At 38.4% G+C, this 26,456-nt stretch overlaps 1 protein-coding gene across 1 annotated transcript in view; it reads right to left on the bottom strand.

Annotated features, from left to right (window-relative positions):
• Positions 1 to 26,022, bottom strand: part of LOC122057181 (DNA-directed RNA polymerase I subunit 1) — a 63,100-nt gene extending 37,078 nt beyond the window's left edge. Inside the window, exons 1-12 of the mRNA XM_042619191.1 lie at positions 25,863 to 26,022; positions 25,429 to 25,707; positions 22,482 to 22,658; positions 22,142 to 22,321; positions 20,746 to 20,908; positions 10,301 to 10,488; positions 5,978 to 6,241; positions 4,976 to 5,064; positions 4,679 to 4,826; positions 4,344 to 4,562; positions 3,916 to 4,182; positions 3,662 to 3,803 (exon numbers count right to left, since the gene is read on the bottom strand). Coding sequence (XP_042475125.1) covers positions 3,662 to 3,803; positions 3,916 to 4,182; positions 4,344 to 4,562; positions 4,679 to 4,826; positions 4,976 to 5,064; positions 5,978 to 6,241; positions 10,301 to 10,488; positions 20,746 to 20,908; positions 22,142 to 22,321; positions 22,482 to 22,658; positions 25,429 to 25,707; positions 25,863 to 25,871 — 2,125 coding nt within the window. The 5' untranslated portion in view covers positions 25,872 to 26,022. The remainder of the gene's footprint in view (positions 1 to 3,661; positions 3,804 to 3,915; positions 4,183 to 4,343; positions 4,563 to 4,678; positions 4,827 to 4,975; positions 5,065 to 5,977; positions 6,242 to 10,300; positions 10,489 to 20,745; positions 20,909 to 22,141; positions 22,322 to 22,481; positions 22,659 to 25,428; positions 25,708 to 25,862) is intronic.
• Between the last annotated feature and the right edge of the window lie 434 nt (positions 26,023 to 26,456).

Raw genomic sequence — 26,456 nt, 5'->3', positions numbered from 1 at the left:
AGGAGCAGACTTAAAACTAGGAAATAAAAGTTGTAACTTAGAAAGTGACATATGACCTAAACGGCATTGCCATTGGAAAGGAGTAACGTCCCCAATAGCCGTAGTAGCAGTAGAAGAGGTAAGACAACCGTTGTTGAGGTAATATAATCCATTCTTTTCACGTCCTCCACCAATCGTCTTCCTCGTGTGAAGGTCCTGAAAGACACAGTAAGAAGGAAAGAATGTTACAGAGCAATTTAACGAACTAGTTAATTGACTCACAGAGAGAAGACTTAATGGAAATTAAGGAACATGTAAGACAGAGGATAAGTTAAAGGATTGGGTAGGTGAAATAGAACCATAACCTAGAACTGGTGTTGAAGCACCATTAGCAAGCAGCACAGAATTAGAACTGGAACTAGTAGAAAAATTCTTAAAGAGTGATGACTTACCGGTCATATAGGCAGAAGCATCTGAATCAATGATCCAGGGGGTAGATGTTGTAGTAAGAAGGGCTGAGGTACCTGTGTGGGCTAGGGTAGCAGCGGATGTAGATGCACCATTGGATGTATTAGAGGATGCCTCAAGGGTGTGCAAGCGCCGGAGCAATTGATTGATGTCATCGTGCAGACTGGTAGAGGAATCTCCTGAAGGTGTAGGCTTAGTAACAACTGGAGACACTGTGTCAGTACCATCATCCGACACTGCATGATTGACCAACTGGGTTGCCCATTCTGGCTTACCATGCTTTGCCCAGCAAGTCTCAACCGTATGGTTGGGCTTCCCACAGTATGTGCACTGCCGAGCAGCACGATTAGATGGTTGTCCATTAGGACCTTGACCAGCAAAGGCACGTCCTCCCCCACGACCGCGACCACGACCACGGCCATGGTTAGCAACAAAAGCAGAGTTGTCTTTGGAAAACTGATTAGGTTTGGTTGAGGAGGTGATTCGTTGCAAGCGGAATAAGCATCATTCAAAGTAGGAACCGTGTCACCCGCAAGTAAGTGACCCTTCACTGCCTTCAGATCATTATTCAGACTAGCCAAAAACTTGGAGACAAAAAAGTCATTATGCTGAGCCTTTAGCTTGTCATTATCAGTGGTCAAGGGCTGGAAAACATTGAGTTCTTCCACCATTCCCCTGAATGTACTGTAATACTCTGAAAGAGATTTGTCAGACTGACGAAACTAAAACAGTTTCTCATAAATATAATAAATTCTTGTCATGTTTTTTTCCTGAGAGTATGTTTCTTGCAAATCATCCCATACTCCCTTTGCAGTAGAATGGAACATGACATTGGCAGCCACATCGGGTTCCATACTATTCCATAACCAAATTAAAATAAGGGCATTCTCCTTCAGCCAGTCATCATAACCAGTATCTGAAGATAAAGGTGGATTAGAAGTGGTATACTTGAGTTTTCCCTTAGCCATCAGGTACACCTTCACCGATTGAGCCCAAAGGGGAGGTAGTTGGAGTTACCCTTGAGCTTGACGGAGGTAATCTGGACATTAATGTTGTCCGAGGTAGAAGAGGCAGTAGTAGGGGTAGTCATGTCTTTGGTCTCAGCCATGAAGATCTTCAGATCTGAAAACCAGCAGCCAATGCGGTACTAACACAGCACAAAACCAAATTTTTTTTTTTAAAGGAATGACACTGCTGTTTGGGGTCGATTCTGACTGAGCATGAGCACAAGTCAACTTCAAAACACTAGCCGCATAGGGAGGCAAAACAGCGGACAGCAGCAACTTCAATATCAAAAGCAAATAATAAGCCCACAAACAGGGGCCACAGCAGTACACACTGCAGAAACAGGGGTAGCAGCCATAAAAAAAACCAGAGGGAGAAGTCTCGACCTCAACCAGTACACATCCGAAGCAAGTAGTAATAGTGAAGTGACCTAGTTGTATTTATATCATGATATCTAGGTTAGAACCAGGTATTAGATGCAGCAAAAAGGTGGCTGCGCACCAGAGAAGAGTAGCGCAAGGTGAAACTCAGCAGATGTTGATCAATAAAGCCACTTGGTTTGATTACACGAGCTCTGATACCATGTTACAATGCCAGATTCTTGTAATCACAACCAGAAAAACTGAAAAGAGAAGAAGAAGAAGAGAAGAAAAAGAGAAGAAAGAGAAGAAAGAGAAGAAAGAAAAAAAAGAGAGAAGAGATCGATAGCAGTCCCTAAGAGAGAGCAGCCTGCGATCAGTCCAGAATGAGGCTGATCGCAGGAACCCTTAGATATATAAACTGAATAATATGAAAACAATTACAAGTGTGCCCCCAACTTAAGAGAACCGACCCTAAAGTCCACATAGGGACCCAATAGGATAGGAATGCCCCTATCGGGTCCAGTAATTAGCGCTAATCCCGATATCGGCTCTCAACATCCACCTCCATCAATGACGACACTTTTACATCGTGCTAACTTGATTTCTGGCATCCATCAAGTGTGCTCTTGTTTGTGGTGGGTCCTAGAACTGTTTATTCTTCTGGATTGGGTAGGGACTCCTCAATTGCGACCATCATCTCCTATGGTATCTGGCCCCCTCTTGATGTAAGATTGGGTCACAAGTGATCCAATCCCAGACATGTTCTTTAGTAAATTCAATAAAATAAGATAGTATGACAAATAGTACGAACAAAACAAAAATAAGAGAATGAAGGGAAGAATGGGGATAGGGGAATAACCGAATAGGTTGGGTCGAGTATCTCACTCTTCCCTAGGCATATCTCACCCAAGCTGTCTCTCACAACATTGCATCTAACAGTTTTCCAGCACAAAGCTTTTTTTTTTTTTCCATTCAATCAAATTCGTGTTCAATGTTGTAGCCCCTTACAAGTTACATACTTATATAAAAGACTCAAAACTGACTCAAACACTAAAAAGGAAAGGCCTAACCCAATCCTTAATTAATTGGGAAACCTAAACTGACTAGAAAACTGAAATAACAAAGAAAATAGACTCAAAAAATCTAACTAAACTAATGAATTAAAGCCCATTTTCCTACTTCTACCCATATTTTAGGCCCATTAAAGTGGCCCATTACAAAGAAAACCCATGGGATCAAAGGCCCAACACATACATAACCTAACCTAAGGCTTATTTGCAATAAAATAAGCCCATTAAGTGACTTATCTGCATCACCTCCTCTATTCCCTCTCGATATCTGACATATGGTCTACCCTGTTGCCGCTTCCTTGTAGCCACCGTGGTAGAGGGGACATATTTATTTGGCTTCCATCCTCAGGTCTCATGAGCTCCTCAGGTTGGTATTTGGTCCGATCAAGAGGTCCCTTTGGACACTTCTAAATGTATTGTGAGTTGGGGCAGGTATCAGATTTCAACACAAAATGGACTACTGGTCAACAATCTGAGATTTATTAATCTTTGTCCTTATTTGTTTGGTGTAAATGAAAACCTAGCATAAGCCATAAACTCTATTTTCCCTGAGGGAAAGTTCCAAGGTAGGAATTATAGATGTATTTCAGTTTTGAAAGCCCTATTCTAAGGGCACATAATAGTTAATAAGATATTCCAGTCATGGACCTTTCCAAACATATGTGGTCCCAGCATAAAGCAATTTCACTGGAGCAATCCAACACCTTCCCTGGTTCATTGACCACAGAGGCCAGACTCCCTTCTATAATTCAAGGAGGAAAGGTGATAGAAACAAACCTTTAACTTGATCCTTGCAACCAATGAACTGATAATGGACCTCTTCACCAATTTTTTCACTTTCTTCAAGTTCCCTGCTCCTTTTCATGTCATATAGCTGTTGTATAAGAAGATCGTCAACCCCACATGTGAACCCATACATCTGAATCATAACCACCAAATGATTTTACTTAAACAGCAGACAGATTATCCATAATGGATCAATTTCAAGTTTGATTGTAACAGCATTCAAACCAAAGGTCAAGCAACCTTACCTGCAAAAACCCAGTAAACAAGCGACTAAATGCAGAAAGGAGAATGCCTGCAGTATTGGAACCATAGAACTCCTGCACAGTATGAACCAGACCATACTTTCCAAACTGAGCTTTGTCAATTACCCCATGTACAAGCTCATTTTCATGAATAAGTAAGTTGGCTTCGCCACTCTTGCTTCCAAAATATTCACCTGGAATTCTTCCAGTCTTTTCTACAGTAAATGGTGGGCGACCCCTTGTTAAATGATTTAGTACTGCAGTAATGACCTAGGAACGCACAAAAGAAAATGTACATAAATAAATAATAAATCTGAGTTCGAGTTTCCTACATAACCATTCACACAATTCAGGAAAATAATTTATCTACAAAGACACGCATATGCTATTATAATTTACACATGACAATATTATAGATTTCTATTGGTAACCTGTTTTCCTGTCCACAGTGGCTTTGGTTTCCAAATTGCAGGCAAGACAGGTTGTATCTCATCTTCAGAATTTATTATTGAAATTTTTTGGCCAGGTTTGCCGTTAAATACACCTGGACCAGAAGCAGAGACACCAGAGCTGTAGAGAAGCTGATTGTACTCATCAAGGGTTAAAAACGTGTCCCTCTTTGTCAAAAGCACAGCACTTATGATATGGTCCTGAAGAATAAGAAAAATTTTATTTCATGTCAAACAAGATGAATAAATAATAACACACCCAGTAGAGATATGCAAAACATCTAGACAACCAGTAAAGTGGCCTAAAATGTCTAAACCTGAATCAAGCCTCTGATAGGATCGCCACTTGTTGGAACAATGTATTGCTTATTAGCATTTACAATGTTGTAAGCTTCTGCCCGAGAAATTTCATCTTGTGGAAAATGAACATTAATCTCATCACCATCAAAATCAGCATTGTAAGTACTGCAAATAGAACCAAGACTCAGTTTAATAATGAATCCTATTGCATAATGACACTGGAATCTCAAAGCTTAAACTGGGGGCGGGGGGAAGCAAAAAATGAAAAATTCTTTTAACACCCCAATTAAAACAAAATAAGTCTAAGATAAGACCTGCAATTTGCATAATGCATGCGAAGTGTTTTCTCTCCTTTCAGTACACGAACTACATGTGCCATTATACTTGGCTTGTGAAGTGTCGGCTGTCAATGCAACAGAACCAAGAACGTTTTTTATGAACACAACCAAAATCCAAAATATCACAATAGATTAAAATGCACGTGTCAAATATTTTAGAATTGTCATTATTTTTTTTTTTTTTTTTTCAGGTGGCAAAATCCCCTGGCGTACCTTTGTAAGGGGGGCCGCCTGGGGAAGGGGGGATGGGGGGACATGGAAGCAGTCCTCTCAGTTGATTGGGATAAAATTTGTTTCAACCCATGCATGTCATAACATTTTGAGGTGAGATTTCAGGTCTGGGCACGTCAACATTGCCTTGGGCCTCAAGCATAGTTCAATATCTCAGCGGAACATGCAGTTTCGACAAAGATGTCTCGGATTTGCAGGAAACCGAGACAAAACCTGGGCTCGAAATGGTATCGGACCAGGTAAACCCAGGTTTTGACCTACACCTGGTTAAACCCGGGCTTTAAAGTCACACGTCTCCCACAAAACTTGTCAGTTTCGACAGTTTTCAACACAGAACTCAAATATATTGCCCGAAACTTGGAGGTAGATTTGTTTCACATGCCCCCTCGGTTCAAAATATTTCAGCAAACAGCACTGATTTATGCCTAATATCATTTCGGTAAATGAATTTATATTACATAAATAAGCAAACACCCCCCCCCCAAATGAATTTACTTGTTTTAGTCTCTCATAGAGTATTTTGATCCAGATAAGGCTTATTTCAAGTTTCTTTATTTACTACTACACTTAAAAGTAAGCAGATTACTAGATTAAGTCATTCTTTTTTTCTATTTTTTGCTGAGAGATTAAGACACTCAGCTGCCTATAAAATAAAAAAATGTTCAGTAGAATTAAGATGTTCGTATTTATCAAGGTAGAAGTTAGCATTTCCTCCTAAACATGCATAACATGTGAAATTATGCCTACCTGCCGGTTAACTAGTACAATATCTCCATCCTGTAAATGACGATAGACAACCTTGCTTTCAAATTCATAATCCAAACTCTTTCCAACTTGTGTAAAAGCTCCCCTAGAAGAGGGTAACTTCCTTGAAATTGAAATACGCATTTTTCTACTTGGTGGTAGTTTAACAGTTGCCAATTTGTCTGCATACTGTGTAGCACCAGGATGGACCTCAGCGCCATTAATGACAGCATCCCTCAGCTTGTTAACATTCCAAGGAGTCACTCTCTGTAGAAGAAGCAAAATCAATCACAACTCAAGGAAATTATATCCATAGACCATAACAAATAAATGTGAATCAATAAGAAAAGTCACAATTTAACATTTGTAAGCATATGCATCTAATGACCATTTCATCAGGCATAATCACACATACAAAAAAATAAAGAAAACCTGTCAAAATCTAAATTAGTCAAAAATGGCTCCCACCGTTTATGTCTTCAGCATATATCCTGCATTTCATTTCATTATAAGATTATCCTAATGTAGCATCCATCAAATGGCTTAACAAAATGATCCATTGCAAAGGCCTAAGAAGCCAGCATAAGTAACAAGCCTGATGCAGATACAGCTGCACTTGCATGGTTGGACCAGCATGACCGGCTTTGGAAGCCAAAAGCTAAGATGAATCGGTTCAGCCCAGAGTTTTGGTCCAACAAGGGTTGGAAATAAACTTAGTAGTTACTTGTCTTTTATTTCATGCTTTTTACTTTCCAGACTTGAACGTAGGAGTTCGGATTTCTTTCCTTGCATTAGTGATTAGTCTCCGTTTATGGTTGCTTCCTAGTTTAGGCTAGATATTATTTCAGTTGAGTTTCTAATTTCATGTCTCTATTTTCCCTATATATAGGCTGTAACCAATGGACAATTTAGACTTAATTAATTTGAATGAAAATTGGTTGGATTTGTGCAATGTGCGAGTGTGTGATTCCCTTCCTTCCCCCCCCCCCACTCTGATCTTCCCTAAGGCCCTCCATCAAAGCCCATTGGTTCAATTGTAGGCCCTTTTAAGTGGACATGTCAATGGTGATGGCTGCCAATTCATTTCAAATTGAGGACGCAGTTTTGAAAGGTGAGATATATTTTGAAAGATAGCTAGTCGTGGTCCAGTTTCTTCGTTTAGTAAGTTTTGAAGAGCCCAAAGTGACTAGAAGTTTCTGAATGTAGATTAATTTCAACATCATTACAATAGAGTCTATAAGACATAAACCCAAGATACATGAACAGTGATTAAGGTTCAGTAAAATTCTTGTTGAAAAGCATGAACTATGCTCTGCTTCTCTCCCTATGACTCCCTTTTTTTCTCTCCCCTCGATCTCCCTCTTGTCCCTTTCCCTATGGACTCAACTCTCTCTCTTCTACTTCTCTCATTCTTGTCTATGAAATTCCCTCTTTCTTATCTATTAATCTGTGTTATTTCTCTCCATCAATACAAGTTCTTTCTCCTTGAATTCTTTTTTTCTCTTAATAATAATTACTTTTCTGGCTCAAATCTGTAGAAACAACCCCATAGCCAGAACAGTAACGATCTTCTGCAAGCAGGTTTGAATCCCTTCCATCTCCAATACTATTAAACCCTATTTTCAGTCTGCTACTTTTCCTGTATTCCTCTTCTCTCTTCGGTTGTGTAATATCAAACCCATTAAAGTTGTTTATTTTACTTTCTGATCAACGGTATAATCAGCTGGCTTGTATTCTGTTAATTCCATGAATAGTTATTCTGATCCCGCATGTTATCTCCTCCCTGATTTCTATTCGCTGCCGTTTTGACCATGTAGAATGTTGACCAGATTTTCTGTCACAGTACAGCAGCCAACCACCTTATTCCTTCCTGAAACTGGTAAGATTAACTCATTGTTCTCTAATTCTTCTACAGCTTTTAGATCTATAATACCTAATACAATTGCATTTCCTTATTTCTCATCACAATATTCTCTTCTAATCAGAATTTAATTCTGTTAACCTCATTACAGTGGCATCCTAAAATCAACTCGTGATTAAGGAACTTACCAAGTCCCCTATGAAGACATGCCTCATTCTTGGAATCACATCATGTCTAGTCTGCTTTTGAATTACAACTATTGGGCTGTGCAGGGGTGGTCAAGCAATTATTGAAGCTCTAATTCTGAGACTTATCTGCGAGGTGATAGAATCAAAGAAAGAGAATCATTCATTCAAAATCATCTGACTGGATCGGTCAAGGACGATGAACAAGATTTAAGGAAAATTTTGAAAGGGGTACCGACTAAATGAACTTGAACTAAGAATTGTGCACAGAAAGAATAACTTCGTCAGTGCATGGTGTCATTTTCCCACACCTGATCAAAGAGGAGAGTTATATAGTTTAAAAAAAAAAAAAAAAAAAAAGGTTACGGGTTACACTTATATTTTCAGAAACAACACATACCATGGCAGTGGCTTAAAGTTTCCACAACCCATATATCATTCTGATTTGACTCCTAAATAAGAGTTCTTTGGAGGGATATTTTACCAAATTTAATGTAGTGTTAAAAAAAGAAACCCTAATGTACTGGGATGGTTTAGAGATTAAGTGTCAGATATGGTTCCATAATAAGAACCGCCACCAACCACAATCCATCTCCAGGCCCCAGCCCGCTGACTGACATTGATTTCAATAGATTTGATCAACCATAGGTTAATGATGACACACTGTTGGAAGAGCCTCAATCAATTCTATCCCAGTTTTCCCTTGCACACAATCTTAAGAGAATTTGGGTTATACTCTACTTCATCCTAAGTCCTAACTGGGCCTTCCCGAATTCAAAGGCTTGGCAAGAGGAATTCAACCCCATGTTCTATTGAGATTGGCTCCTCAAACACATGCCCCCAACAATTTTTTTCCATTTTTTTTAAAGAGGAAAGCTTAGGATGGGGAGGGAGGAAGAAAACAAGATTCAAACCCAACACATTACGAGATGGGTGAAATGAATCCATATTAGACCCTAACTAATGCCCCCCCCCCCCAAAAAAAAAAATGAATTGGATACTTTAAACACAAATTGCAAAGGAAGAATTGGACACCATGCTCTTGACCAACCTTGCTAGAATCCAAGGTTCAACAACTTTCAACTACAGTGAAGGTGAAGCCTCTACTCAATTGGCTCCCAGAAACCAGTAACCAGTACAAGAAACCAATATTTTAAGAACACCTCTACTGGAAACTCTCCTGGCTACAAAGGCTTGGATCTTGCTCCCACAGATTGGACATAGCTGAGGATATCACACTGAAGGACAAAGGCTCCTCAATTGATGAAAGCACCAGAAAAATATAAGAAAAATTGAACATTGCATACCAGAAGAACATTATGAAGCTGCTTTAACATCTACAGGCCAACTGAGGGGTAATCCCAAACTGTTTGAAGAACAGTAGAATACAGTTGGAATTTTGAAAATAAAGCATACAAATGAAGCTGAGATGGATGGTCAGAGGCCATAAATTGAAGATCCAGCCAAAAGGGCATTGCAATCAAGTAAACAAGTTAGCTTCCTTCCTTAATGTGGAGACTAGAGATCATTCATTTCACCCATCTTTTTTGGGGATGATTTTATTCACCAAAAAAAAGGGGAGGGGTGGGGGAGGGGGGGGGTGGGTGGGGTGGGATGATTTTGCATATACTCCCTTCCTTAATGTGGAGACTAGAGATCATTGTGTTGAGGAAAATTTTAGATAATAACTATTTAGTCTTTCTCATTCAAAGGCTGGTTGGCAGGTGGGCTTTTGCTCGGAGTAGCAGTATGGTTTTCAGAGTGAACTTTTTGGATGCCTTTTTTTTTCTGTTTTTAAAGAGGGGTTGGAGGGAGCAGGTGTCATCCATAATTGTCAAGGCATCCAGGCACCCTATGCTGGAAGGGCGCCTTGTAGGTGACAGCTTGGTTTAGGTTTTCTTACATCCTCCAATGCCCAGGGGTCGCCTAGATGCCGTGACGACTATAGTGTCATCTGTGGTGGTGATCTTGGTGCTGTTCATCTTGTCTTGGCCTATTCTTCTTTGTACTGTTCCCTTTTCTTTTCTATTTTTATTCTGAAAAAAGTCTCATTTGTTTAAATTTAAAATTAAAAAATAACAAAAGGCATACAAGCTAGTGTATACACTCATTATATGACAATCGTATTAAATATAAATACAACAGCATATCCAGATTGTGCATATGCAATATGGAAGCATCCATCATATAGTAGCATTTGCGATAGAAAATGTTGACCACATATAATTGAAAAAATATATATTTTGCATTTTCCATGTAGGATAGCGACTCCACCATTACCTCTGGATAGGTTAACCTCTGTGCAAAATAAGGAGGAATACCAATTTCATTGACAGCCAAATAGGGATCTGGAGATATGACAGAACGACATGCATAATTAACCCTCTTTCCCATCATTTTCTGGCGAAAGATACCCTCCTTCTTTTCAAGCAACTGACATATTCCAGTAGCAATATTGTCTTTCTGACCTGATGTCAAGTATTCATACACAAAAATGGTGGAGAAACGTTAGTTACTGAGCTACGCCCAATCAACAGCTTTAACAAAGAGTAAGCAGAGAATTCTTCCATGATGCCTATGATAGAGACGAAGAAATTAAAACATGATAATGGACATCTGATCAGACACCAGTGATCATCAACCAGATCATCCAATCTGGCAGTTCTGGACCAACACTGGCTGATACCAAAGGGAAAATCAACAGTATCAGCTCTTATTGGTTGGATCGATGATCACCAATCCACCCGATCCAATTCCAATACTTGAATCCTTGATAGAGATCAACAAGCATGGAAACATCAAAAAGAAGCAAAAATACATGCATAACTAACATCTAAAAAGTTATTAAAAAAACAAAAAAAATATTATGGATAATTACTTTGGCACCTCTTGTACTATGGCCGGATTACGCGACACCCAAGCTATTGAAAATTCACTTGCCAAGAAACCTGACGGTGTTAGTCTGCTATTAGTGGTTGAAATGGAAAATACCATTTTACCGTTATGGCCAAATCCATTTCACTAGTGGGTGAAGGGATTCCCCGTTCACCCATCTTCCATCTTTGGCTCTTTTGATTTCATTTCTATTGTTATTTGAAATTTCATAGTGTTTTGTTTTGATTGTTCATCTTCTGAGATGTTATGAGTCATTTATTGTGATTCCAGTTTTGATGCTTTGTGATTATTCTTCTAAATCGATTAATTTGTGTTTATTAAAGGGTACTCGTCCTTGGATTTAAGCGAGTTTGGTCGCCAAGAAGAACGACTCATTGTGAGAAGACACGATACTCACATTGTCTGGCCTGCAACCCTCAAAAACCAAAGCAGCTATACCCCATGAGCGTCATCCAATTTCTCACTGCTTCCGTCGATCTTCGCTTTTGTTTTCAACCGTCAGTCCGAGGAATCCATCTGATGGGCATCAGAGCCACTGCATCAATGCTCTAGATGCTACACAACCCTATGATTAGGGGCCCATATATTTGAACAGCTTTGGGCGGAGCATCAAACTAAAGATTTCCATTGTCGGGTTCAGCAATTTCGGCCATTTCCAGGCTAGTATTGTGGCTGACCGTGATGTTAAGTTTATGAGTTATTTTTGGAAGACATTGTGGTTGAAAAAAAAATACAAAGCTGAACTTTTCAATAGCATTTCATCTACAGACTGACTGACGGACAAACAAAGGTGGTGAACCGTAGCTTGGGAAATCTGTTGAGGTGTTTGGTTCGAGATTATGAGAAGACATGGTCTTCCATTCTTGATATTGCGTAATTTGCCTACAACAGCTCAGTGAATAGGACTACGGGCCGTACTCCTTTTGAGATCTTGCTTGGAGTTCAACCTAAGCAACCTATTGATCTTATGTCACTCCCACCCCAAGCTCGAGTTAGTATTGAGGCTGATGAGTTCTTGCGTCATATTACTAAGGTGCATGCCAACGTCTGACGACGCATTGCCTTGAACAATGAGGTGTATAAGGCTTCAGATGATCGTCATCGGCGTTATGTGGAGTTCAAACCCGAGGACATGGTGATGATTCAAGTAAATCCTGAACGATTTCAGACGGGTGTCAATACTAAGCTACATCCACGAAAGGTGATTCCCTATAAGGTGCTAAAACGTATAGGACCTAATGCTTATGTGCTTGAGTTGCCTGATAGCATGACCATAAGAAATGTGTTTAATGTGGCTGATCTTCACCTTTATGTTGGGCACCATTCGGATGATGGAGACACGGAACAAATCTTGAGGCTGCCCCAACTGAAGCCACCAACTTCTGAAGTCATTGAAGACGTCTTGGATGATTATTACAAGACCACCCGTTGTGGCACCGGCTATCGCACTTTTCTTGTCAAGTCGAAGGGCCATCCCCGTAGGGACTGTACTTAGATTCATGCTGATGACTTCAAGAGACTTGATCCCGACTCGTATGAGCGCTACATGTCCATTGCCCATTCGTCGGAGACGAACGTTTTCAAGCCGGGGAGAGTTGATGCAGATCTGAAGATCTACTTAAGAAGGAAGAAGAGGGTCGACCCTAGTGGCTGATTAGGTCGACTAGGTCTGGTTTAATGGCCCATGGGTTGGGCAACTGATGGGGTTATTTTAATTAGTTTCTAATTAAGTTTCTATTTTCAAGTCTTAAATTAGTTTCTAATTTCAGTTGTTTACAATTTTCAATTTTAGTAACTACATGTTAGTAGTTTAGTCAGTCAATAATTAGAAGCTTTGAGTTTCTATTTTGTAAACACTACCACCCCCCCCCAATCATTATAAATAAAGAAGGGCTCATACCTAAGGCCCACGATTTTGAATTAAGAAAAAAGATGCTGCTGCTGCCGCTGGTCTCTGTTGAGGCTTCCCTTGTGTTTGATCAAGGTCTCGGGTTTGGTGTTTGATCCAAGCGACTCCTTGCGACGAGAAGTCCAAGAGGTCTCTCAAGTTTTATTACTCTTTTCTCAACTAATTCAAGTTTTATTCTCAGAGATCTATTGCTGTTACAATCAGGTATTTATAATTTTAATTTCCTGTCCAGAATTCCTGAAACAGAGCCAATCGGCCTCTTCTGTTGGTACCAGTTACAGCCATTGGCTGGCTCCCAAACTTTGGTCGATTGCTCCCCTGTACCCCACCCTTAAGAATCGGTCCAAAGTAGGCCTGATTCTGCCCAGCTGTTAGAGAGGTATTGGAAATCACCCTATTTTTGTTTTCTAGTGCCTGCTGTGTCCAGAACTGAACCGATGGGTTTATTTCAGTTTCTGTTGGTTATTAAACCTGTGACTCATATTATTCCTTTGATCTGAACTTGTTTGAAGTCTTATTCAGTTCCTGGTTTAATCCTAAAGGTTACTGCTGACTTGATTGCTGTGATAGTGCCTCTTGAGATCGATAGCCTGCTGGATTGTTGGTTTGAGTTCTGATATTGTTGGGATTGGTTTGGTTTTTCTTTGGTTTACAAGTTCCTGTTGCTTGGATCTAGTTTGAGTTTTCAAATCTAGTCCTACATTACCTACACCAAAGCCCATCAACCCTACAACAAGCTTACCGCCACCACCAACACCATCTAGGAAATCTTGGTCGAAACCACCAAGATTTCCCAAAATATTTCAGTTTCAATAAAGTTCGAAATGAAACTGTTCGCAACTCAGTAGGAATGCATAGTTTCTAGCGAAATCTTAGTTTTGACTCGGTCTTGATACAAAACAGTGCATATAAACTACTGAATTGGCGATTTGCTGCATTTGAGGCATTTGAGAAATATTTATGTAAGATTCAAAATTAAGGGAATACCCTTTTTCCTCAAAGATTTCGAGCCTTCCCAATACTCCATCTCCATGTAGTACTGACATAGTTGAAGAAACAGTCTTGTAGGGGCGTTTTAACCCTGCTTGTACACTTGTACTTGTAAAACTGACATTGTGTAATACTAAATCCTTTTTCTCCACCCTAATGCAAATTTTAGTTGATTTCATTGAATTCTGTGTTCTAAAAGTAAATCATATGTAGAATAGGCTTACATTTGAGAAAGTATACAGCAGAGTATGGAGAATACTATAAACCAAAGGTACAAAACAAAACTACCATTTTGGGGTGATTTCTAACAATATAAAGGTTCCATTATGTTTAGAAAGGCTTGATTAAAGTTCCCCTGAAGTTTCGGGCCAAAACATAATGACCACAAAAATGTCCTACCGAAACCATCAGCCAAAACATACAAATGCATGTTTGCATGTTTCTGCCAACTACGGAAAGAACGGGCATGATATTCATCCAAAAAAAAAAAGGTGACTCATTCAATTGGGGGCGGGACCTGTTGGCATAATGCATGCTAGAATGTGGGAATTTGAAGTCTCATGAACTACTACTAACAACCTACTTTGTTTTTAACCCCAAAGTATTACTAAATAACCAATGGTTATATTTATAGAAAAATATCTGATTTTAGGCCGCAGAAAAGTAACCAGAAAACAAAGCATCTGCCAGTGAGTTTTTACAGCAACAAACCCAGTTTGTAATGGATTCCATTACTTGTGTAGCAGCCAAATTAGGAAAAGATAATGCTCACGATTTACATATTGAGAAAATTGCAGAAAATTTGGTTGGTAGTATTACTCGTAGCTTAAATGATGCAGCTCGACGATGGAATTAGTTGCTATCTTTTGACTTGATTTTTATTTACTTCCTTTATTGGTTAGAGATTAGATTAACAGTCTTTTATTTAGATTTGATTTTTATTCTAGTTGCTAACTAGGTTTAGTTTCCATTTTTAATTAGCTTCCAAAATTATGTCATTATTTTTTTCTTTAAATAGCCCTGTAATGGAGAAGAGCTCAGTTTTAGAATTGAATGAAATTGAATGAATGTTTTTGGGGTGAACCATGGCTGTCGTGAGCTGCGAATCTCTTGTTCTCCCTCTCTGAAATTCTCTTATCTGCTATTCCCTTCCCTTTCCTCTACGACTCCATCTTCTTCCTTCTTGTATTTATTTCTGTTTGTTACACCTAGCTGCTGCCCTGTTTCTGGCGGTAGTTGCAGTCCCAAACAAGAGGATCGATCTCCCTCACCTTTGATCTGTTTGGGTTAAGCTTTTGAGCGAAGGAGACCCTTCCATAGGTGACTCAAGCCCTCGAGTTTCTCCTCCAAACTCCTTCCCTGCAGTGAGCTTCTACTCGAGTTGTGGGTCCAAAATCTCGCACGTGAATCTTCTTGAAAAGCTGCTTTGTGAAAGGTCGTGTGCTCGAACAAATTCAGCAGATATGAAGTTTGCTTCTGCCCCAGTATCAACAACTGCATGAACATAAGTATGGTCGGAGCTGTGCAGGAGAGTACCCTTCTGTCTGAAGAGAGGAGCCTTATCAACTAGTCTATTCGAAATGATGAAAGGCTAGCTGAATGAACTTCTACTCTACAAATCATCCTGGTTGCAACAGTATCGCCCAGAATAGGTTCAGGGTTTTATTCTCAACTTCTGGACTGCACAATCGACTGCTTATTGGCTGGAATCAGTAGAACCTGGAGTTGCGATCATACACTTAAAGTTTTAGGTCCATCCGATACCTATTGAAGAACTTCTTCCAACTGAAACCAGTTTCGGTCTCTGCTAGCTATTGTGTTCTATCGGGACCTAAGGTTGAAGAAGCAATATTTTCTTATTTGCAAACAAACCCCTTGCTGTTATTACAAGTAAGCCCTTGTTTCATAAAGTTATATTCTATTACTTCCCCTTTACTTTAGTAATTCCAGAATGCCCCCTCTTTATTTTCCTATTCCAATTTGTCCCATTATTTATTTTCCTCTCTTTTAAGCTCTTAAAATTGTTTCTGAAATTACAAGAATACCCCTCAACCATTACATTGAGCTTCTTAGTCATTCTTGAGGGTCCTAAGTGATCCGATTTCGATCACTGGAATTCGGTTCCGCGTCATTAAATATGTTTATTGATTTAAGCATTTTTTTTTCAAAAAAACACAAGAACAGTTAGATCAGATAGAGAAAAGGTTGAACAGATTAGTACGGTATCTAATCTCAACCTCAATTATGAGTCCAAAGAAATCATACCTACTCTAAACCAGAGTCTAACTACAGGCTCATCTACTTCAAGTGGTACACGAACACATCGTAAAAATATGTTCGATGGAGCAAAGTTCTCTATCCTTGAGGATGATCTAGCCTATGGCCAATTTCAATCTATTAAAGAAATATTTGAATACTGGAAGTCTTGGCATAGTTGTCAAGGCATCACCTAAGCGTCCAGGCGGTTTGCCTGGGGCCTAGGCGACAGTCGCCTTATTGCACTGCATACTGCCTTGTGTTTTGGCACCTATTTATGCCAAATATCATTTATTATTTCATTTACTTAAGATATTATTCATAAATAGGCAAATACCCCCTATTTGAATCCAATAAAAATAGTTTAAAAATCAAATTCCAAAAGGATAAAAAGTCAACCTCCAGTCCAAGAAGAAAAACTGGATTTTGGTTATAGGGGCGTTTTTTTAAATGCTGGAGTTTTTCACAATTATGAAAATTTAATAAATTTTATCATGTTAAAACATTGCTAAAAACCAAAAGTCCGGTAAAATAATTTTTTATTTTGATATCCATAAAATTATTTTCATTCAGGCAATTTTAACAGCATTCACGCACTTAAAAATAAGTTTGACCAGAGCATAACTTTGTCATTACAACTTAAATTTAAGTAATCTTAGACTTGTTGGAAAGCTGGTTTTATATTATAACTGATAGAAAAAGTCTCATGTAAAAATAATATCATTTGACCAGTCAAACTTGTTATAGAACCAGAGCATTTCTCTAAATTTTGATTTTTTATAACTTAAAATGACTTAATGTTAATTTTTTATAATTTAATATAGCTAAATATTGATTTTTAATGACTTGATGTTGCTTAATCTTGATTTTTTATGATACAAGGTATATATAGCTTACTAAATAATGTTAGAAAATAGGAAAAATAAAAAATAACAATTGGTCGCCTTGTTCGCCTCAAGTCGTGCCCCTTCTCGCTTTTGAAAGAGAAAAATTATTGCATATGATACAAACTGTTTACCCAACATGAGTCTTTAATGATCAACTACGGTTATAAATGTGTCATTAGTCTAAAAGAGACTAGCCATGAAGACATTGAATGTCATGAAACAAGAGTAATAAATTCAGAAGATTCGAGTACTTCGAGTTCTAGTTCAGACTTGGATGGCTTGAGCCAATCTCAGGATGATCAAAACTCAACTACTAGTACTCAAAAGAGGAAAGTATCTACTAGTGACCAACTTGACAAGGATCCAAAATTTTGTCTTTATACTCAAAATTGAGTTGGATGAAATAAAAACCCATGAGGGCAGAATTTCATCCTTATACTCAAATTTCATGGACTGAAGAAAGTTTTTTAGATTATATTTCAGGAACTTTGCAAGGTGACATATTGCGATTTCTTCGACAATGGGAGGAATCAGACCATGGTAAGATCCAAAAACCGAACACACTTGGTAATATGAATTCTTGTGAAATGATTCTACAACAATTTGTAGAAATCTTTAAAAAAAAAATTTGTGGTTCACAAGGTTCCAAAAACTTACAAAATGATATAACCTATATCTTAAGTTAAAAAATAGTAATACGAGTGATTCAAAAGGTTTGTTCAAATGTATCAAAACTATGCTTAATCAACCATGTTGTGAACCAGGGAACTTTACCCACAAACACTTAATCGATTGCTATCCTGCAATCCTTGAAAAAAATCATTCATTCATTCAAAATAATTGCATTACATGGATAATCAATCCACTTGATTATAGACTAGTTGATGGAGGGCCTTAGGGAAGAAGGGAAAAACCAAAGTAGCAGGAAGGGAATCACACACTTACAGAGAGCACAAATCCAACCAATTCTCATTCAATAATCAAATCACTCTAACTTTTCCATCGGACACAGCCAATATATAGAAAAATAAAAAACATGAAATTAGAAACTCAACTGAAATAGTATCTAGCCTAAATTAGGAAATAACCATAAAGGGAAACCAATGGAAAGGAAAGAAATCCTAACTCCTATATTCAAATCTAGAAAATTAAAGGCATGAAATAAAAGACCAAATAAGCTATTAATTATTTCCAACCCTTGTTGGACCAAAACCCTGGGCTGGACCAGTTCTTCTTGGCTCTTGGCTTCCAAAGCCAATCATGCTGGTCCCACCAGGTAAGTGCAGCCGTATCTACATCACCAATGACTCCCTAAATGTATATTTCTAACAATTACAATATCCTAGAACATTCTTGTAAATAATAAGAAGAGAGAAATAAAAGAGAATAGGGATGAAGAAGAGAAAGAGGTTGTTGTAAATCTGGCAGTCACAACCATGAGGTTTTGATTCCTTAGACTTCAAGACTTGGGGGGGGGGGGGGGGGGGGGGGGACCCTCCTAGAAGCTACATTGAAGTGAAAAAAATGGAAACCAAATATTAACCCAAATCTTCTAAAAACCCAAACTAGAAAATAAGCATTTCGCCTAACTCGTTTTTTTGGGTTGGCCAGACCAGAGCATAGGCAATATAAAATGTACAATATCTCGGTCGAGATCTTGGTGAATATCTCAGTCTTGACTAAACTCGAGACCAAGTCACATGATGTATATATATAATTTCGACCTTCAACTTAGCATCTCTTGCCTATTTCGCCCTGTTGTGAAGAAAAAGTAATCTTTTGGTGGTTTTTCTTGCCAAATCTCTCCTCTACAGTGTAGACTAATAACTTTAACACTTGGAGATTATCAATCCATCATCAACCTTTGGAGATCATTTTCTTCTCAAAAACAGGTTAAGGTAAAACTACTCAAAACCCATTTTTTTTCATAGAAACATGGTCAATAGTTTATTTTTATTGTAGAATAACCTAGGGTGAACGGTACGAAGACTACTACATAGGGTCCGAAGTCAAAGTACCATATTGGCTTTGATTTTTAAAAAAAACTGAGGTTTCCACTGTGTTTAGAAGGCCTAAAATAGGATAAATGACACGTATCAGGGGCTAAAAGACCAACCACCAAGATGACCGGGGAAAAAAATACTAGATCTCACCAGTTCTTTGTATTTTGACCCAGCAAAACCTGGAGCGAGATCGAGATCTTAAACCTTGAAAACAAGAACTACCACCTAATCCCATATAGATTTTACTACTACAACAACAACAACAAAATCAGCCTTATCCCAACTAAATGGAGTCGGGTACATGGATCCGAGCAAAAAACAAAAAGAAGAAATAGAAGTAGGAGAAGAAAGTAAAAAAGACAATAAAAGGAAAGAAACCCAGCTCCAGCTAGATAGGAAAATCTGAGTTAAATGGGGTCGGCTCCATGGATCCTTGCCCTCCAATCGGCTCAATCTGAGGTCATACATTGGATAAGACCTAGGCGTTGCATGCCATTCCTCATAACTTCTTCTATGGTCTATTTAGGCCTGCCCCTAACTCTTTTAGCTCCTTCATCAAATAATCCTCCTTACTGGGGCATCATCGGGCCTCAATTGGACATTGTCATACCACCTCAAACGACTTTCTGGAAGATCGGGGCAACTCCAAAATCAGCTCTAATCTGTTCATTCCTTATTTTTCCACACATCCATTTTAACATCCTCATCTCGGCTACACATAGCTTCTTTATATGGCACTTCTTAACTATAGCAAGTTGAACAACACTCCTATAGAACCATATCGATTTTATCAACCCCAGTACCCCACTATATAACCTTAAAAAATTTTACAATTACAATGAAAGAAGAAAACATAAAAACAAAAACTGTTATTAAGAAGCCCAACACCCATATTTGATATAACCCATTTGGCACTCCAAATTAAACCTATTGAGGTCCAATGCAATTGGACTGCCTACATATGTATTCTTTTGGTAATCCAGGACCAGCTGGGATTGGATAGTGTTTAAAGATCATAAATCCGTTATATTGGTAACCTCTGGCACCATTATTAATTTTGACACTCTTACAGCGAAGTTGAAGGCAGTCATTCAAGGTATTTAACTTGCAATCCAAAGTGGGTAACTTCAATCATATAACGAGATTCAAAACTGACGATAAGATGGATTCAGTCACATCTTCGAAGACCATAGAGATTCATGAACTACACCAAAAAATCCAGAGCTCTCTGCTCTAATCAGGACTTTTCTTTGAGTTGGAGATTACAATCAGCCAACTCAGTCACCGATGAGCTAGCCAAGTTTGCGGCTAATAGGAATATTTTGTATGCGGGTGCTTCGCCATTGTATGGTCCTCATTGAGGCCCTCAAACTCTGTTTTGAGTTGGTATATTGTTATTCTCGTACTCTAGTCCTGTAATTTTCTCTTCCCATTTTAAATAAATTTTTGTATTCTAAAAAGTAAACATTTATTTTCATAAGATCTATCAATTTATTTTGTGTGCACACCACAGACCCACTCCTCTCTCTAAATAAACTTTCTTGCCCTACTCAAGCCTCAAAGAAAATATATTGTACCTAATTTGACCAAACAAGCATAAAAAGAAGAGAACAGAAAATTGTCAGCCCTTTAAGATGCAATATTAAAAATAAAATTAACTCAAAACAAAAATAAACAATTTTAGAATCATAATGCTTATCTACATCCACTCATGCTAGGAAAAATTGGATTAATATGCATATATAGGTACATAATGAGGGAGAAACAAATGTATGGATCACTCACCTGTGACACTCTTGCTATCAAATAATACATTCACAGACTGTTGAAGATCCATCCACCTAGGAATGATCCTTGAATGCTCTGAACTGTTGAGAGGTGCATTGGCTAGAGAAATATTAGCCTGCAGCACCTTACCTAATAAAACAGTTTGAGGATGCTCCATCACCTAAAATAAGTACCAAATTTCAACAGGTAAATAAATTTTTACCCTAAAAAATATCTATAGAAGCATAGCCATATCAAAATCCAACAGAAAAAACAATAAAGCATGCGAATTATGTTTACAATCATCTAGAATAAAGCATGCACCTTCTTGGGTCCAAGCAACAACACGCCTTGTGGCCTACTGACAGCACGCCTTATATTTTATCAGTTTTTTCACACTGCAATAGTTTAAGTTAATTTACATTTATTGCTTTATTTTTTTATTAATATGCTTATATTATATCATACGCTTTGTTTATTATATGTTGACTTTCACATATTAGGTCATTACTAGCACAGTAGCACGATTATATCACATTGCATTGATATGGCTTTTGTGTTGCATATAAGCATAATAATATAAAATTATCATTGTTCTATTACATATACTGCATGCCTAGGGTGCCTACACAGGCTCCTTGGGCCGCCTAGTCAGAAGGACAACTATGATCTACAAGAAGCACACATCTACAACAAGGGTGCATCCATTATTTGCTTTCGGTCTGTTAGGAGTTATCGATTAAGGGTTTCACACTATCCATGTGAACAGTGTCATGAACAGTATTCACGGCTACTAGTCATGTGAACAGTAACTCGTGAATAATAACTTTATGTTTTTTCCTTTTTATGTCATTTATGTCCTTTATGCCTTTGTTAGGATTTTGTCATGATTATATATTGAATGAAGTGGGCAGTATCAACAACAGGGTTGTGACTTGTGACTCCCAAGGTTACACTTTACAGCCATCTCTTTTCTCCTCTTCATCCCTCTTTGCTTCTCTTTCTCTCTTTTATTATTAACACTGTCCATAACCACGTGTTCAGCTACAACATATGTCTACATTACCAAACACTACAAGTATTTTATTCTTTAAAAATAGGAAAAACTGAGTTTGGGAGAGAGAGAGATTCAAAAAATCTTCCTTTTTGTTGGAGGGTAGGGGGAGGAATGTAAGGTATAAATCTTTAGGGACCTCAAGATTTTGATAAGTTTCAAACAAATACACACTATGGGGCATCAAAAAATATCCAAGTCCAGGACACTAGAAGTTTAAAAAAATAGGGTATAGCATACTTCCATAAATAAGTTTTCAATGAACCAAGATTAGTACATTCAACCAAGGACAACATGAAACAGAAAAACACTAAAACTAAAACAGAAGTACCAAAAAGGTATTGATAGATATTCACTCACAGAATCACCACCCCTGGCCGGCGGGCGGAACTTGATTGGAGGAACAAGAAGGGCCTTAATAAAAAAAATTGAATAATTAGCTTCTTTCCCAGACATATGCAACCTCTCCTGCTGAATGTCACATATAAGAGAGCAAAGTCGAGCCTCATTTTCCCATAAAAGCTTTAAAATATCTTTCACCTGCGATATATAAGAGGCATGAATGGATAGATCTTATTTCATTTATAAAGGTAAGGATCAGCATTCAAAAGACTAGGACCAATTTAACTAAGAACAAATTAAAAACATTATAGCAAACAAATTATGATGGTTCCCAGTACAAAGTTTCCAAGAATCATACATCTGATGGTAAGAGGAGTCCCGAAGAAAAATTCTTCTGCTTAAAGAACTCAGGAGGCAAATCATTAGCATTTTCCACCTCACCAGTAACAGATCTCTGTTCACCTCCATTAATATGTGTCTTGCTCATCTTGCACCTTCTCAGAGTATTTGCTCTGATATCGTCATCTGACATTCTCTACAAAATTAAGCCAAAATAACATCACAAAACCCAAGAATTTGAATGGATATGGTAAAGAAACAGAACCCATTTTACCACTAGGAAAACCATTGAACAAATGTTGACACAACTTACAAATTGCATACAAGCAACATAACATAGTCAAAGTAGGTGAATTAAGAAAAGGAAAATACAATCAGGCAATGCCAAACGAATAAAAACCAGGAAAAACCACAAAACAAATTAAATATCATAACACAACATGACCAGTGCACTTTCTTCCAAATCATAGCATCTAACATCATAACCTGAAGGCACGTTTTGCAATGATTTTGTACCAAAGGAATTGTGGAACAGTTCTGATTGTATGTCATAGTTGTCGAGGCGTCATCAAGGCGTCCAGGCACCCTTTGATGGAAGTGTGCCTTGGCTGATGCCTAGGCAACGGACCTTGAAGCCTTTTTTCTTTTTCCTCCCCCAACACCTAGGATCGGCCAGACGGCATGAAAACTATGGTTTATGTTCTTCAGGAGTATTTCTGGATGAAAAAAAAGCATTTAGTAGACAGGTTTTAGAAGTGTTTTTTCTTTTTCCTGTCGTAAATAATAAGAGAGAAACAAAGAGAACAGAAGAGAACAGATGAGGGAGGAAGAGAAGAAAGAGCTGTTGATGTAACTCTGAGAGTCACAACCGTAGGTTGAGACTGTAAATTACATGCCCCTCTCCTGTACTTTGCCTGTATTACAAACCCCCCCCCCCAATCGTGTTTTCAGCATTTATGTCCCCCTCCCCTGTACTATGGTGGGGGTTACAAGTAGACCCACTCTGTTAAGTTGAAACCGTTAAGTTTTTCCAATAATTCATGAATGCCCATAGTACCCTTTAATAATGTAGTTTGACTCTTTCACCCTTTCAAAACAAAACCATGATATAGAGTCCATCATTCCCACCTCAACCCCTTTTCTCACCTCTTTCTTATCCAGCAAACGGCGAAATGAGAATTGCGAAAAACTCAGCAGATCTCCTTCTTCTCCGGTGAAGTTCGAGGAGTTACCACACTGATCACATACACCAGCATGCTCCCTATGACAATCACCAATATGAGAAACCCAGTGGTGATCGCACACATCGCCACCAGCCCTGGTATTCCCATGGGAACCTTGTATGGCCTATCCAATTTGGGAAACTTCATTCTTGAAGGATACTATCTCCAACAGCATCCCTAAGCTGTACAAGAAATTCAAAGCAATATGATGTTTGTGAAATCAACGAATGAGATTGCCAGTGTTACCGCGCTCAACAACACAATCCCAACCCATGGAATATTGAACCATTTTGATCATGCAGCAACGAATCTCAGGACGAACCCAAGATTCGCCATGCCCACGATTTGGTAGGCAGCACTGCTCAACTGGGCTTCAAAGAGACTAATTGCAAACAATACGGTACCCACCCCAACCCAGTATTCAGGCCACTTGCTGGCGATCATCCCTGCTATGTCAGCCAAGTACCCATCACCCCATCTGTCATGTTCCAACTCCAGAGCCCCTGTAGACGCCAATAGAGCACTAGGTAACCTATAATGGTGACAACTCCAGCAGATATCAATGCTTTGGGAAAGGTATTCTGGGGCTGATCCACTTCGCCTGCCAAAGTATTGGCATTGTCTCAGAAATTCGAGTTCCAGTCTTGTGAGTTCTGACTCACCTGTCTTGTTCCAACTCCAGAGCCCCTGTAGCCACCAATATAGCACTAGGTAACCTATAATGGTGACAACTCCAGCAGATATCAATGCTCAGGGGCCGATCCACTTCACCTGCCAAAGTATTGGCATTTTCCCAGAAATTCAAGTTCCAGTCTTGTGGGTGGTGACTCACTTGAGGTTAGGGTGTGTTTTAGGGGTCGTACGTGTAACTTTTCCTAAGAGCATTCCATTAGTTCTTTCAATTACAGCAGCCCACAAACCCCAATAAATCATACTTGTTTGGCTGGAATAGGACTGGTTTTGTGGAAAGATGGGGTATCCTAAATTTCCCTTGACCTTCCTTAGCCAAATCTCTAAGAAACCCAATATCCCCTTCTTGCGTAGACTTGATTATTGCTAAATTTCTTACCAGTTCTTGTATCACTCCCAAATTTTCCAATTTTTATCTCAATTTTTCAGCCCCCAAATACCTTGGATATTCTTCAACCAACAAGGAAGCCTTGAGCATACAATCTTTGGAGTTAGGTAGTGATTCAGCACTTATTCACAGCTTTCTAACCTGTGGGACTTCAAAGGAAGGTACTGATCTATCATGTTTCTCTAACTAAATTATCCTTTTTATACTGGGCATGAAATTCTGCACATATAATTTGTTTCTTTCTTTATTTATGGCCATCCTGTTAAGAATTTATGCATGTATGCTGTGATTTATGAGTTGGATACCCTTCCCAGCCTTCCCACCATTTTAGTTAAGATAATTTTCTAAGTTCCCCAAACCTGACATACACCACATACCATATGCCACAAAACAGGAAAAGGGGCAGAACTAAATGATAGACAAAACTAATTGGCTTTGTACATCTACTCATACCATGTTACCAACCAAGGAAACCACTAAGGCTAGTAAGCGTAAGATGTTATCAGAACTAATAAAATTCCACAATCATCAAATTTTGCAGAAAGCAGGAACGACAAATGATTATGTAAGAACTAGTACAAAACCAACATACATAGAATGGTTGTTACTGCAGCCAACCAAAACAGGGTCAAGTAATTTTGAGAATGCCACTAATGGAGTATTACCGTTTGAATCCAACCAGAAGTAGGAGAACTGATTGAAGGATTTTTGGCTTTACAGTTCTGACATTTTTTAGGCTTCTGTTTGATAAAGTTGTTCAATACAGACATTGCCTCACTATATTGAAGAGAAGTCCACTTGTGCCCTTGCCAATGCTTGGAGTCGTAATTATTTTCCTCAGAACTTGTCACATGGCACATGATATCACTATCGAGATCTAATTCTTTCGCGCTAGCAATGTCACCCTCCATTATTAGTTCCAGTTGAGTAGCATACTTCTTGACCTAGAAAATAAACCCAGAAAATCCAACAATATAATAGGAATTAACAGGTCATATCGTCATGGTATAATTTTGTTGAATACATATTCTAGAAAATAGTCAAGTAAGAGCTCTGAAAAGTGACAAATATCACTGAAGTCACAATAGAGAGAAGTTACCTCTTCCATATTTATCTTAAAACGATAACAAAAGACACAAGCCCTTTTCAGAATATCAAGAAGAGTCTTGAACAGTAGGGGGTTGTAGACTGGTGATACAAGGTCAATATGACCACAATGACCTGGACAATGGAATGAACGCTGGCTACATGTTCCACAACTGCATAAAAACAAAGTTTACACTACAATCACTGGTAGATTGTTAAGAAAATCATTACAAAATGACAAACAAACTGACTCAAATGAGATAAAATAAATTTCCATATAGCAACATGACCAATTTGCTGAGTACAAGAGATAGAGAAAGAGAAGAAAAGCCCCAGTGGTTAGTGCAAATAATGCTTTTACTTAAACTACACTCACTACACAAAAGAGGCTCAGTGCTGACGAAAATGGGATGTTTTTGGCCTCTATAAGCCATTTATTTTTTATAGGCAAAGGAAATTTTATTTATTAAATAAAAGGAAAGAACGGAATATACAGTTACAGAAGCTTTGCAAATACAACAACAAAATAGCAATAATAATAGAATAAGTAACCCCAGCAAGGAAGCCTCTTTCACCACACTGGTGAATGCTTACCCTTATTTGGAAA

This window comes from Macadamia integrifolia, chromosome 12 (assembly GCF_013358625.1).
Source record: "Macadamia integrifolia cultivar HAES 741 chromosome 12, SCU_Mint_v3, whole genome shotgun sequence".
Lineage (NCBI taxonomy): Eukaryota > Viridiplantae > Streptophyta > Magnoliopsida > Proteales > Proteaceae > Macadamia > Macadamia integrifolia.
The sequence above is the reverse complement of the archived record's forward strand: the minus strand, read 5'-3'. Positions and strand labels throughout refer to the sequence as shown.